This window comes from Pyxicephalus adspersus, chromosome 1, assembly GCF_032062135.1.
Source record: "Pyxicephalus adspersus chromosome 1, UCB_Pads_2.0, whole genome shotgun sequence".
NCBI lineage: Eukaryota > Metazoa > Chordata > Amphibia > Anura > Pyxicephalidae > Pyxicephalus > Pyxicephalus adspersus.
Window position 1 is genome coordinate 152,018,780 of NC_092858.1, and position 12,666 is coordinate 152,031,445.

At 37.2% G+C, this 12,666-nt stretch overlaps 1 protein-coding gene across 1 annotated transcript in view; it reads left to right on the forward strand.

Annotated features, from left to right (window-relative positions):
- Nucleotides 1-1,306: 1,306 nt before the first annotated feature.
- Nucleotides 1,307-12,666, forward strand: part of LOC140344460 (cell cycle control protein 50C-like) — a 14,832-nt gene continuing 3,472 nt past the window's right edge. Inside the window, exons 1-4 of the mRNA XM_072431594.1 lie at nt 1,307-1,633; nt 6,496-6,606; nt 8,653-8,763; nt 12,141-12,237. Of these exons, the coding sequence (XP_072287695.1) occupies nt 1,430-1,633; nt 6,496-6,606; nt 8,653-8,763; nt 12,141-12,237 (523 nt within the window). The 5' untranslated portion in view covers nt 1,307-1,429. The remainder of the gene's footprint in view (nt 1,634-6,495; nt 6,607-8,652; nt 8,764-12,140; nt 12,238-12,666) is intronic.

Below are 12,666 nucleotides of genomic sequence, written 5' to 3' on the forward strand. Positions count from 1 at the left end.
ATCTAAATTGAAGTTAAAGCAAAGCCAGTGTATTAGTGCCGTTGGCTGTACTCTGACCCTTTACTTTAGTTATAACCGTGTGAGTGAATGCATTCAGAAAATAGGTAACTGGCAATAGTGCAGGTCTGGGGGCATTTTTGCTAATGTTCTTTATATTTAAGGTATCTTTCTTTACATTTAGGCTTTTTCAAGCTGTGCAGCTTCTTCCTACCTTCAACATAAAAGGCCAAACTGGCAACATATTGAGCTAGTTCAGCCTTTCTCAACATTTTTAACATGGCCCTTGAAAAAACTTTCAGGTGATCAGGAAACCCCTACTATAATCACTATATCCACAGAAAACAGTATATTAATGTAATAGTCAATATGAAGAATTCCTCTTACATTGCTGGACAGGAGAAAGAATGTCCCCCCTACAGATAGCTAAAAAAATCATTATTGTCACTTAAACTGACCTAGGGGGCACAAATTGCTTATTTATCAAGGAACCCCTAGCAACCTCTGGAGGAACCCTGGTTGAAAAACATTGAACTACATTGTAGTGTTTAATGGCTGTATATCGTATATTATTCATCCTATTAACAGTACAGTGGTTCCCCAGTGTCGTTCATCAGTCCGGCCTAGTGGACCAACTGCTATTCACTTCTATGAAGGAGAGCACAGCTGGGTGCTGCTCGCTTGTCCTCCTCCCCTCTCCAAAGAACAGGACAGCATTATGTGTACAGGGCTTGTTCATTCATATGTCGCTGGAAACAATCACGAAAGATCGCTTTCAGCAACAATCCTCTTAAGGCTTAAGTCTATGAGATGACAATCAGCATTTTCCAATGCAATACAACCAAGACTCTGAAACCCATTAATGGAAAATGGGATTCTACATTTGCATGCTAACTGTATGCCACATATTTGTTGTTCAAGCTATTGTATCTTTGTGAACTGCGTACAAACCCAACAGTCTAGTTCCAGTAGCATGTAAGCAAAATGTGAGGCATCAGGGATGTGTGCTAAAGTTTGAATCTAATTGAAGATGAACATCTTCCCATGTCTATATGTGCTGTAATATCATTGATAAATAGGCCTTCATAGGAAGATAAGTTTCTTAGTGGTGTTCTGTAATAATGTTTGTGATTTCTACATAATTATATTACTAAGGTTTAGGAAATGTAAATTCGCAACAATATATTTATAGAACAAAAACACATTGTTTGGCCTACACATGAGCAAAGTTCACTGAGCAGACTGACACTGGCTGATAAAGTGAACAGATAATCTGTGCATACAGTCATAGCACTACCAGCCCATTGGAGTTAATAAGTAATTCCAGGAAAGATTCACTGCACCTGTATGAAGAGATAGTGTCTGACACGGAGAAGAGTACAGTGTATGGTTTCCCATTCAAAAAACACAAAACCACAGAATCTCGCAGAGCATGGGAAAGAAGACACAGCCAGACTATGGCCTCCCAGTATCCCGATGTCCGGATAACACGGCCTTCAAACAGCAGAGACTTCCAGCCTGGAAACCATTGCTAACAGCTGAGAGTGTGCTGAGCTCTTTCTTCATAATTGGACTCTTTTGTCTGGGTGTAGGGATCAGCTGGGTTATAGCAACGAAAAATGTTAAAGAAATACGGGTGAGTGAGACATTTAAAAGAATTTTTAATGGCAAGGTAAGTTAAAATGAAACTGGTGCTTCTGAAATTCATTGGGGTTTAGCCTACTTTCTGAAAGATTTTCACTGATCCAGGAATATAATATCTTTTTACTTAAAACCCCATTTTTTGCTGGTAAACATTGGGTGCTGAGCCATGTGACTTGGAAGGCCTAGTGTTCTCTGTCCATCCTATTGTAGAGTATTTGCTGGTTCTTACAGAGACAGAAAATAATCAGCTATGGTGGACTTGTCCTGTCCATGTAGCTTGCTGTGATTCACTTTTGGTTAGTGAGAGCATCCATCTTGGTGAATGCCTATTAGCGAGCTGCAGAAAGCAAAAGGGCTGAACAGTGGCTCAGTGACTGGCATTCTGGCCTTTGCAGTGCTAGGTCCCAGGTTTGAATCTCGACCAGGAATCTACCTGCATGGAGTTTGCAGGTGTGGGTTTCCTCCGGGTACTCCGGTTTCCTCCCACATCCCAAAAACATGCAGTTGGTTAATTGACTACCCCCCAAAATTGACCTTAGACTGTATTAAAGACCTATAACTATGATAAGGACATTAGATTGTAAACCCTTTGAGGGACATCTAGTGACATGACTATGGAATTTGTAAAGTGCTGCGTAATATGACGGCGCTATATAAATAGCGTGTAATAATAGTAATATTATAGGAGATCACAGATCATTTTTTTTTTATCAGGGCACATCAATATTTGAAGATACTGAAATGAACAGAACATGCAGGCACCTGTATACACTTATATTTAATTTAAGTGGTGGAATATTAGGTTATTAATAACTACAAGATTATATTAAAATAACTCTGTTACTAAAAAAAATCTGCTGACAAAAATAATGTGCAGAAACCTAAACTAGTACAGCCAGCACCTACATTGTTCCCCCCACTACATCTGAATCCCTAGACCAGGTTTTGTCCAAGTTTGACCTTTTTCCTTCTGCCAACCAAACATTCATATTGGCCCATCACTGATATTTTGCTTTACTGACCAATAGGAATGGGAAAATAGATTTGTTTCTAAGTTGTAAAGGGGCATGATAACGTTTGGCGTGAAGGTGTGTGCATGCTGGGAGTTCCCATATTTCTAGCTTATTAACTGCATGTTTGTTCTAGGTAAGTGACTTACTAAGTAACAAAGCCAGGATCAGGATGGGAAATCCAAAGCTTGCACCATAAAACTAAACTTTAGACAGTTATAAACAACATGTTAGCAGTTAAGTAGTGTGCATAACTAATCAGAATGGGGTATCAGCCTCTTGCAGTCTACTCTAAAGTGAAGATCAAATATGCACAAATATTACGTCGATTGTGCTACAGAGCTAGGAGAATGCTTATAAGAGGATAGAGCAACATGAAGGTCTCAAAAAATAAAAAGCACAGAAAAATTTTTATCTGCTTCAATGCATTTGACTGTAGTGATGTCCCCTGCAGTACTTCCTCTCCACCCCTAGCTTTTACCAGTCTTTAATGGCAGGCAACATCATATCATCATGTCTCTGTGTCCTGCACACCCACTTTGAGGGGCATCATTACACAGACTGGGTTCAGAGTATTACTGCACTGATTGGAGCTCACAACACAATATTTCAATGCTGCTCAGTCCAAAAGGATGGACCACCCACCACCAGAAAAAGAATCGTGTTGCCAGATTCTTGGTAAAGGAAGAAGCATAGCAGAATCTCAGTGCCAAATTCTTTGGATGGGCTGTTAAACACAACCAATAATTACATACAATAATTAGGAAGCTGGACAATAGCTGATGCAGTGGCAACAAGTTCACCCTAGAGTTATGATACAAGATAAGTCCTCAAGGTCTGCAGCAACAACAGGCATCCCTGTTTTTTAAGTAGGTGGGCTAAGGAAGGACTAGACATTTATTAATGTTGACATCTTACAAGTAATATTTAGTAAATATGTAGGCTTAAAAATAAAAATCTCCAGGCATAGCTTGAACTCCTCTCTTCCACCCACCTTCATCCAATTTACTGAAGGTAAGATTGGAGAGGAAGATTGTCAATGAAGGGGGCATATCAAGGACCAGACCAGGGACAGCTGACATAGCCAATCTACAGCGTTAGATCAGCAATTTCCTGCAACTGGAAGAGCGCTGGAAGGGAACCTGGACTGTGGAATAATTCTTCCTTTACAAGGAAATAAATAAACCTACCTGGAATAGGTTTAGGGGTCAGGAAAAGGTGGGTGACATGTTTCACTTCTATCTGTTATTGTCTTTAAAACAAATTCATTGCTGTTAGAGAGAAAAAAATAATATATAAAAAAGCCAGCTTGCAACAAATATATTATAACCATCATACGTATAAAGATTGTAATCTCTGTTAAACCAATCAGGGAACAGTAAAGAGAATTTGTGAATCCCCCCACTTACCATTTTTGTTATGATTGTAATAATCTTGATGCTCATCAAGGGCCAAAAATCTTAGATAGGATTCCTATTGTTTTTTTTTTTCAGTATCTTGTGACTGGTGATAATGACTATTTGTGATGTATTCATTAACAATACTGGCAATTCTACTATTTATCTTCTGTACTCAGTATGAAAGATTAAACTTGAACTTCAACTTCTTTTGAGGAGTTATTAACCGGCAAGGAAGGAAAAAATATTTTTTTTCCTTTGGTGAGGAATTCAAATGGAGAAATTTTAAAATTTGAGATTAGAGATTTACAAAACAAGTTTTCAGATGGTTGTACCATTCCACATGAGTATGTAAAAGATCCCGTTGAGAGAATACCTTGCATTACACTGTTTCCTACTTCTGTAATACAAAGACAAAATCCCCCACCCCATAGTGAAGGCAGAACAAACATAGGTACAAGCAGCACTCACTAGGGAAGGACCTTTGTAAATTCGGCCAGTGAGACAAAATTTTTGGGACCTGCAAGACCAATCAGGGGAGCAGAATCAGATTGCTGTTGCAGCCCTGTGGTATATGTTCCTGGAAAGAGTTTCTCTATCCAGGAACACAGTGTGAGTCTCGCTGGCTGCTCATGAATGAATGCAGCGTGGGAAAAACTCTCTGATTATTCCCACGGCCGCGTTAATATATAAACGCAAGCCGCATGACTTATTCTGAAACCCTCCTATAGTGATTTCCGATGGTTTGGCGAAATTTCGAAGACCCATTGGAACTTCGAGGAAATTTTCGAGAGAATGTTGGGGGCATTCTTGCTCATCCCTAGCAGTCACCAGTTACGGGCGACCAGGATCAACTTGAAATTGGTGACCGAGGTTTATAACATAATTTCAGCTCTGCTAACTTCAGCTGTAGGTTAAAGGGTTAACCTTCTACTATAAGGCCCATCTTCATATAGACATATTTCATCTTTTCCATTCTAATAAATGGAAAATCCTTTTACATCACAATCCAAACTTAAGTTGTCTGTTCTTCTGAGAGAAGGAAAGAATACCATAAAGGGGGGGATTATTATAGTAAACTAGGTAAACCTAGATAGTGCCAAGCATAATAAATGTAAAATTGTACAAAGGGGAGAGTAGGGAAGGAGAGGAAAACAGGTAAAGCTTTTTTAGGCACATTCGTAGAGGCAGATAAAATATTACCTTTTATTATCCAAATTTACTTAATACTAATATACAAATGTACAAAATAACATAAAAATAAATAAATGACTTTTGATTAACAAGTTTTAGTGGAGCATTACATGGAACTGGTGATAGTAGGTAACATACATATAACTATGCAAAATCAAAGTGAGAAGTCCCCCATCCCAACGCGTTTACCCCAAAATGGCTTCCTCAGGGGACAGCAAGACATGTATAAAGTATGTTTAGTATACAATGCTCCAGTATAACAGTGATAATTTAAAAAATTTGAAAGAATCAATGTAATTATATGTGTTGGCAGCGTCTAATAATCGAAATAGTTGTTTTATTAAAAAGCAGAAATTGGCTGTCCTACACAGCAATTTTTAATTTAAACTGATTACTTGGAAGAACCTGGATAACTTTCTTGGTTGTCTAAAGTTAACAATTTTACACTTCCCAGTTCTAGCGCTGAAGCAAGAACTACTTCACATGTCAATCCACATATGTGATCTCTTGGTCGTTTTATTTACAATATTGAAGACGACGATAAAGACGATAGTAATACCTTATATTGTTTCTTGATATGTTAGAATCAGTTGTTGGGGCCCATTTATATCTCTGCAGTGAATTAGCAATCTTGCTACAAAAAATGGGAAATGTGGTGGATCCATAAATGAGTATGGCATTGATTTTTTCCTAATGTTTGCCTTTATTATGTATTGCTTGTAGAACATTCTTTTCATTGCATGTTGTGGATGACATACCGTATTTCCTCTTCCTATTCTGTTAAATGTGTAGAGCTTTCTTACCAGTTCGCCTGCTGGTCTATTTCAATGTATAGTTTTCAGACTTCCATTTTGTTCAGACTTCCATCTTTGTTGTAGAATAAAAATCTAATATTAATGCAGCAGAAACTGTGCAATTTCCCAAACAAATACATGTAGGAGTCTATTTATAAAGCAGTCAATCTAACATTCACTGAAAAGCTTCCCAGTGGGGAATCAATTACTGCTGAAGATTCTAAACCAGGAAATGTTTCAGTGATTGTCAGATTCATTGCATTTTAAATAAACCCCATAGTGTTAACTTGTTGCTGCATTAAACTGGTCCATTTATTTTTATTTTCTAAAATTGGAGTTTTTCTCGATGTTTCTGTCATTTTTTTTCTTCAGGAAGCTAAAAATTATTTTTGTGTAAAATCTAAATTGGACCATAGCATCATTTCTTTAAATTAACCCTTTTCTGTTCTCTGTTCACAGATAAATTATTCTGATTATTGCTCGGAATGTACGAAACTGAGAGAGAATTCCTCTAATTCAGAGAAATTGTGCAGCTGTACTATCAACTTCAGTGTGCAAGACGACATCAAGGTAAATTTAAAATATATTTGATTCACAAAGCATTATACAGCAAAATAAAATCATTCTCTCCTCTCCTCAGTCATTTAGTTGAGACCAACTCTTCCTGAACTTATGGACTTTAGCAACCCAAGGGTGTCAGCCAGTCCTTTATAGTTTTTATTGGGCATATATATAGCATTACCAATGCTCTCTCTATCTATCTATCTATCTATCTATCTATCTATCTATCTATCTATCTATCTATCTATCTATCTATCTATCTATCTATCTATCTATCTCTCTCTATCTATCTATCTATCTATCTATCTATCTATCTATCTATCTATCTATCTATCTATTCATCTAAACCATCATTCCACATTTTGTATGCAGGTAAATGAGAAATCTGACAATATACAGTATATAGCCTTCTTACACATCTTTCCCAATCCTGAATCAGGCAATTATACTATGCTTGGTTCTAACTGCTGCTCCTTTGCTTGCAAGATTCCTCAAAAGCCAAGTGATATGACCTGGAATTCCTGTTTCTCTAACAGCTTCCACAATTAGTTATGATCTATACACACAAAAACATATGTAGATATTTTTATGGAACTTCTTTGCTTTCTCCATTATGCAGCAGATGCCAGATCTTTGTTACCTCTACCTTTTCTAACACCATCTTGTACATCTGGCATCTCTCTTTCCATATATTGCATGAGCCAATTTTTCAGAACTCTAAATATTACCCTGGCCCAAAGCTCACTGAGTGATAGGTACTGTCCCATTTTCAGAACTAAGTTCTTCTGTCTCTCTTTCCTCAGCTTTTCCCTTTTTGGTGGATACATATACACATCTCTAAAAAAAATAATATATGACTGTTAAAAAGTGATATTTTGCTCAAAATTTTTTTTTTGTTTTTTATTCCACTTGTGGGAAAAAAACTTGTTTAACTAAAATGTTTTACCTTTTTTTATTTTATAGTCTAAAATGAGGTTGTGACAGTGGTGGGTAACTTGTATACATGTTTTAAACTAATACCTGTCCTATTTCCAAAAGTTCGGAGTTCTGTCTTGCTAGCATGTCGGCTAATATATAAAATAAGTGCAATTATTTGGTGATTTGAGCACTTTTCAGACTGGAATGCAAGTTTCCAATTCTTTGACCACACTTGTGTTTTCCATATTGCTATAACCACTTCAACTGCATCATCATTCAGGATTTTAAGCTATTCAGCTGGGATTTCTCTAATTCCGGATGCCTTTCTTTTAGCAAGGGTTTCTAAGGTCCATTTAACTTCACTCTGCATGATGTCTGATTCATTTTTATGGATGATTCATAAGTTTTTATAATATCTAGATGTTTTTTGTATATTAGTTATGTATGCTAATGTTTCTTTCTGCTTTTCTACTTTTTTCTTTCCATTGTTGTTTTTCATTTACTTTCCTCTTTAACTTTTAAAGCCAAATCCTCTTAGATTTCTAGTCTTATTTCTGTTTGTAATATTATCTGTTGCTAAGACATTGTCAATGTCATTATTTTGGAGATGTCATTGTCCTCAGGCATTCCTTCTACCATATTTATTGAATATGTTCTTAACCTCCAATTAGAATTGAAATTAAATATTTTTAAGTTGATATACAATTACTTTAAAATGTATGTTCTGTTTCCATAATTTTGATAGTAATGTAAAGCTAACTGGGATTATCTAAACTAAGAAAACATAGTATATATGGTACAAAATCATAATAAAATGAATATCAATGTTCAAAGAAAGCAGGGATCGCATATTATTATTATTATTATTATTATTAATTATTAAACAGGATTTATATAGTGCCAACATATTACGCAGCGCTGTACATTAAATAGGGATTGCAAATGACAGACTAATACAGACAGTGATACAGGAGGAGAGGACCCTGCCCCGAAGAGCTTACAATCTAGTAGATATGTAACAGACATTGTAAGTAACATATATTTCCACCTTTACATACTTTACATGTTATTATATGTCAAAGCAAGACTTTAAGCCCAACTCTGATGTTTAACATAAAATGTTTCATTTCTCTCCAGGGAGATGTCTTCCTGTATTATGGCCTCAGCAATTTTTTCCAGAATCATCGCCGATATGCAATATCCAGATTTGATGCCCAGTTACTTGGAAGAAATGTCACTAATGCGGAGGTGGGTTTTCTTAAATGAATGATTTATTATCTAAATAAAAGGATAAAGCGATAACCGCACTTATTCAGCCACTTTAATGTGTGATGCATTAGCCCATAGGTAGGCAAACTCCGGCCTTTTGGCCGGATACGGTCTAGCCAGTATTCCAGTTCGGCCTAATGCCCTCAAGTTATTTATTGTTGAATTCAGCCTAATTGAATTGTCGCGTTATCGCGAGTTCCCGCAATATCATTGAGTTGCCGCACAGTAACCCCAATTACTATGCCTAAATTGCAGAAGCAATTGCTACCAGTCTCCGGAAGGTTGACCTCGAACGTCGTGTCTTTAACCCCGAATGGACGGAGGAATTATTCTTTGTCCAATACGACAACAAAGCCCTGTGTTTAGTGTGCAACGACACCAACAGCACTTTCAAGCGGTCGAATCCCAAGGGGCTTTCGATGCCAAGCTTGCGCACACGTACAGGGACTACACCGCGGATGAGCGGAGGACTGAGGCTGCTCGCTTGCAGTCACGGTTGAAAAAAAACCTTTCCTTGGGCACCTTGTTTCTTCTGACCTAGTGTGCCTTCTTGACCTCCTGAAATGGCCTATTAGTCCAAAAAGTTTGCCGACCCCTGCATTAGCCCATTCATGTAAAACAGACAGCCGTAGTGTGGCTAGAACACTAGGCCTGAGCAACATGGCAACATCTTCAAAATTCTGTGATCCATCAACGAATACCTGGAGACTAGTGATCAACTCCAGAACAAATGGCTTTATAATGTTTTAGATAACTATTGTAAGAACATTTCCCTTTTTTTCCTTGTCTCTAAAAACAAAGTTTAAATATATTTAAATGTATTTTCTGACATTTCCCCACTATCCTTTTGTGTCACCTGGACAGAAAATAAAGTTTCCACAACGGTTGCAAAGACAGCGATAAAAGTGCAACAGAGGTTCTGACCCTTCTGTTCTATATTTACAAAAAAATGCCTTTGGCAGCAATTAAACTTTAAGAGGAAACACATAAAGCTGTTTGTATAGTTATGTTTGTGCAATTACATCTGCAGGAGCAAAAGGCTGTAAAAGTGTAATAAACCAAGAATTACTCACAACTCCCCACTTCCTGAACAACCTCATAGCCAGATCTATTAGGAGACAAGATGAAAGATCATTTTTATTTTAAGCTGATTACGCATTTGTGACTTTAGAATAAGTGTAAATAATCACATCTGTTATCAATTACCACATACATACATTTTATCATTGAGTACTGAAACAAGATGAATGTAGAAATACATCAGCTCTAGTATTAGGTCAAACAGGTTTAAATTATTTTTAAAAAAAGAATATGGTTGTCCAAGTCATTTTTGCACACAGAAGTGCAGAAAATAATCATTTAAAACTAAATAAATATTTTACGAATTTTTTTTTTTAAAAGAGTTTTATAGTTTTTATAAAAACTTCTTATGTTGTCATGTGACCATTCAGCTACCATTCCATCCCTCTTCCCTAGAATCTGTATTTAGCGCTGCTACGATCTTTGGATGCCCGGCTCCTTCTGTCAATCAACACAACAATGTTGGGCAGAGGTGTAGCAGCAAAGCTGACTATGGGATTGCAGCACACTGAGGGTCAACGTGACGTTATGTAGCTCAGGGACTTAAACTGGCTATGCCAGGAGGGTTCTGTTCTCTGCTTGGCATGGTTAGAATGCAACTGGAAGGTGGAGGATCTGACAGAAACAGCTGGTCGTGGTGTTAGGAGATGCTGCAACATTTACAGATATTAATACAGCAAGCCAAGGTAGTCTTTAATTTTTGGGTCAGCTCTTTAAGGAGATGGTGCCACCTTGCCTAATTAGGGAACAATCACATGAAACACCGATCCCCAGCTTCCTCTGAGCTCCAACACCTCATGTGAAAATGCTCAGGCTTAGCAACTGGTTATTAGGCCTGAGCACTGCATCATGAGAAGAGATTACATGCTCCTTCATACCTGAGAGCGCTGGATATTTTGCTGTAATAGCCCCATATGAAGAAGCGCTGGAAAAGTCACTCACTGAGAACGAGTTGAAAGTTGTTGCCTTGGTTGGTTCCACAAAAAAAAAAAAATAATAATTCAGAGTTGTATGGCTTTCTGATAATCACACCAGAATTCCTAACTGTGCTAACTGTAATAGCTTTTTTCATAAATTTGATCTCCAGAACGTAGAATTTAAATCAGGGGAGTCCAGATGTGCGCCACCACTGTGGGGAAATGCTGTGATATGATTTAGTAGATCAGTGCCCATGAAAATCATTCTTTAACAAGGTGAATAGTACAGTTGGGTGTATTCTCTCCCAAAACGGTTCTGCAAAGTTTCCAACATTTCAAAAGAAAGTCTCAATTTGGAGTATACATCCCTCTTTTCTTAAACCAAGAAACTACAAAATGTACTAAAATACCAATACATAAAGTTTTCATTTCTTTTACTTATAAAAAAAAAACATTAAATACCTATTTGTTATCAGAAATAACAGAAAGTATGATCAGAGTAGGGACAAAGGGTATTCATTCAGCCAAATACTGGTAACAGTTAAAATTAATCTGGGAAAACTATGACAGATGTTGATGTGTTTGTAGCCAACATCAGGATACCTATAGAAAAGATCCACAAAGTAAAATCACCATATAGCATTGTGACTGTGGGTTCTTAAATCTCTTTTGTTTATAACATCCTTATGCTGGGTGCAAACAATCAATTTTTGTTTCAATTATGCTACAAATATCACCAGAGAGAGTCTGCATGTAAATGATCCCCATCAACACACATATAGTTGCTAATTTGGAGCAATGCTCAATTAGCAATTAATTACATCTACGTGTTATAATACATATATTACATATGGAGGAGTGATCTATAGTGTTTATAGTCACATGTTTGGAATCATAGAAATTGAACAGCCTTACTGAGGGGTTTCCAGACCTTTTTATCGTATGATTGGAGTTTGACCAAGTCTTGGTTGTACATTGGCATTTGCTTTTGTCAATACTGCTTGTTTCCCTTTAAAATCAATAAGAATGCAGTTCAAAAAAGCAAAGAAGAACTTCGAAAAAAAGCCCAAATGACCCCAGAAACATCTCAAGCTGTATTAGAAACTGAATGTACTTAAAGGCATGCTGAATTTTCTTAAACACACAAGCTTTTATTGTGTTTATTGAGGTTTCCACTGAAAAGTGGAGCAAATTTCTCAAGGAAGATTAGAATACAGTGGTACATGGCAATAGTTGGTTAAAGTAGTCTGAATATACATCTGTTTCAGTTTTTTAAGTGTGAAAACACATAATATAACACATTTAATTAATTCTAATAGAAAACATTTTGGACTTACCTTTTCATATGTTTTTCTTTAGAGCATCCAGAAACTCAGCTACTGTGCCCCATTTTCAGTTTACAATAACGGAACCCCAATGGCTCCCTGCGGTGCTATTGCCAACAGTATGTTTAATGGTGAGCTGAAAAATGATAACATAATATATAGAGAATAATAAAGTTATTTGTTATGCTGAGATTGTCACATTGACATGACTGGCACTAACCAAGTAAAATCTGTACCTCTTCCAATGAACATCTTCTTCTCTCTCCCTATCCCTCTCTATCTTCCGTATCCCTTCCTCTCCCCTTCCCTTCCCTCAGTCTCTCTCTTCCCCATATCCCTTTCTCTCTCACTGCCTTGCCCTCTATTTTTCTTCCTCTCCACTCTGTGCCCCTCTCTCTTTTTCTTTTATCTCCCATATTCCTCTTTCTCTCTCTCTCCCCCTAGCCCTATCCCTCCATCTCTCTCTCTCTCTCTCTCCCCCCCCTCTCTCTCCCCCTAGCCCCTTTTCTTTCTCTCTCCCTAGCCCTCATTCTCTCTCTCCCCCTAGCCCTCTCTCTCTC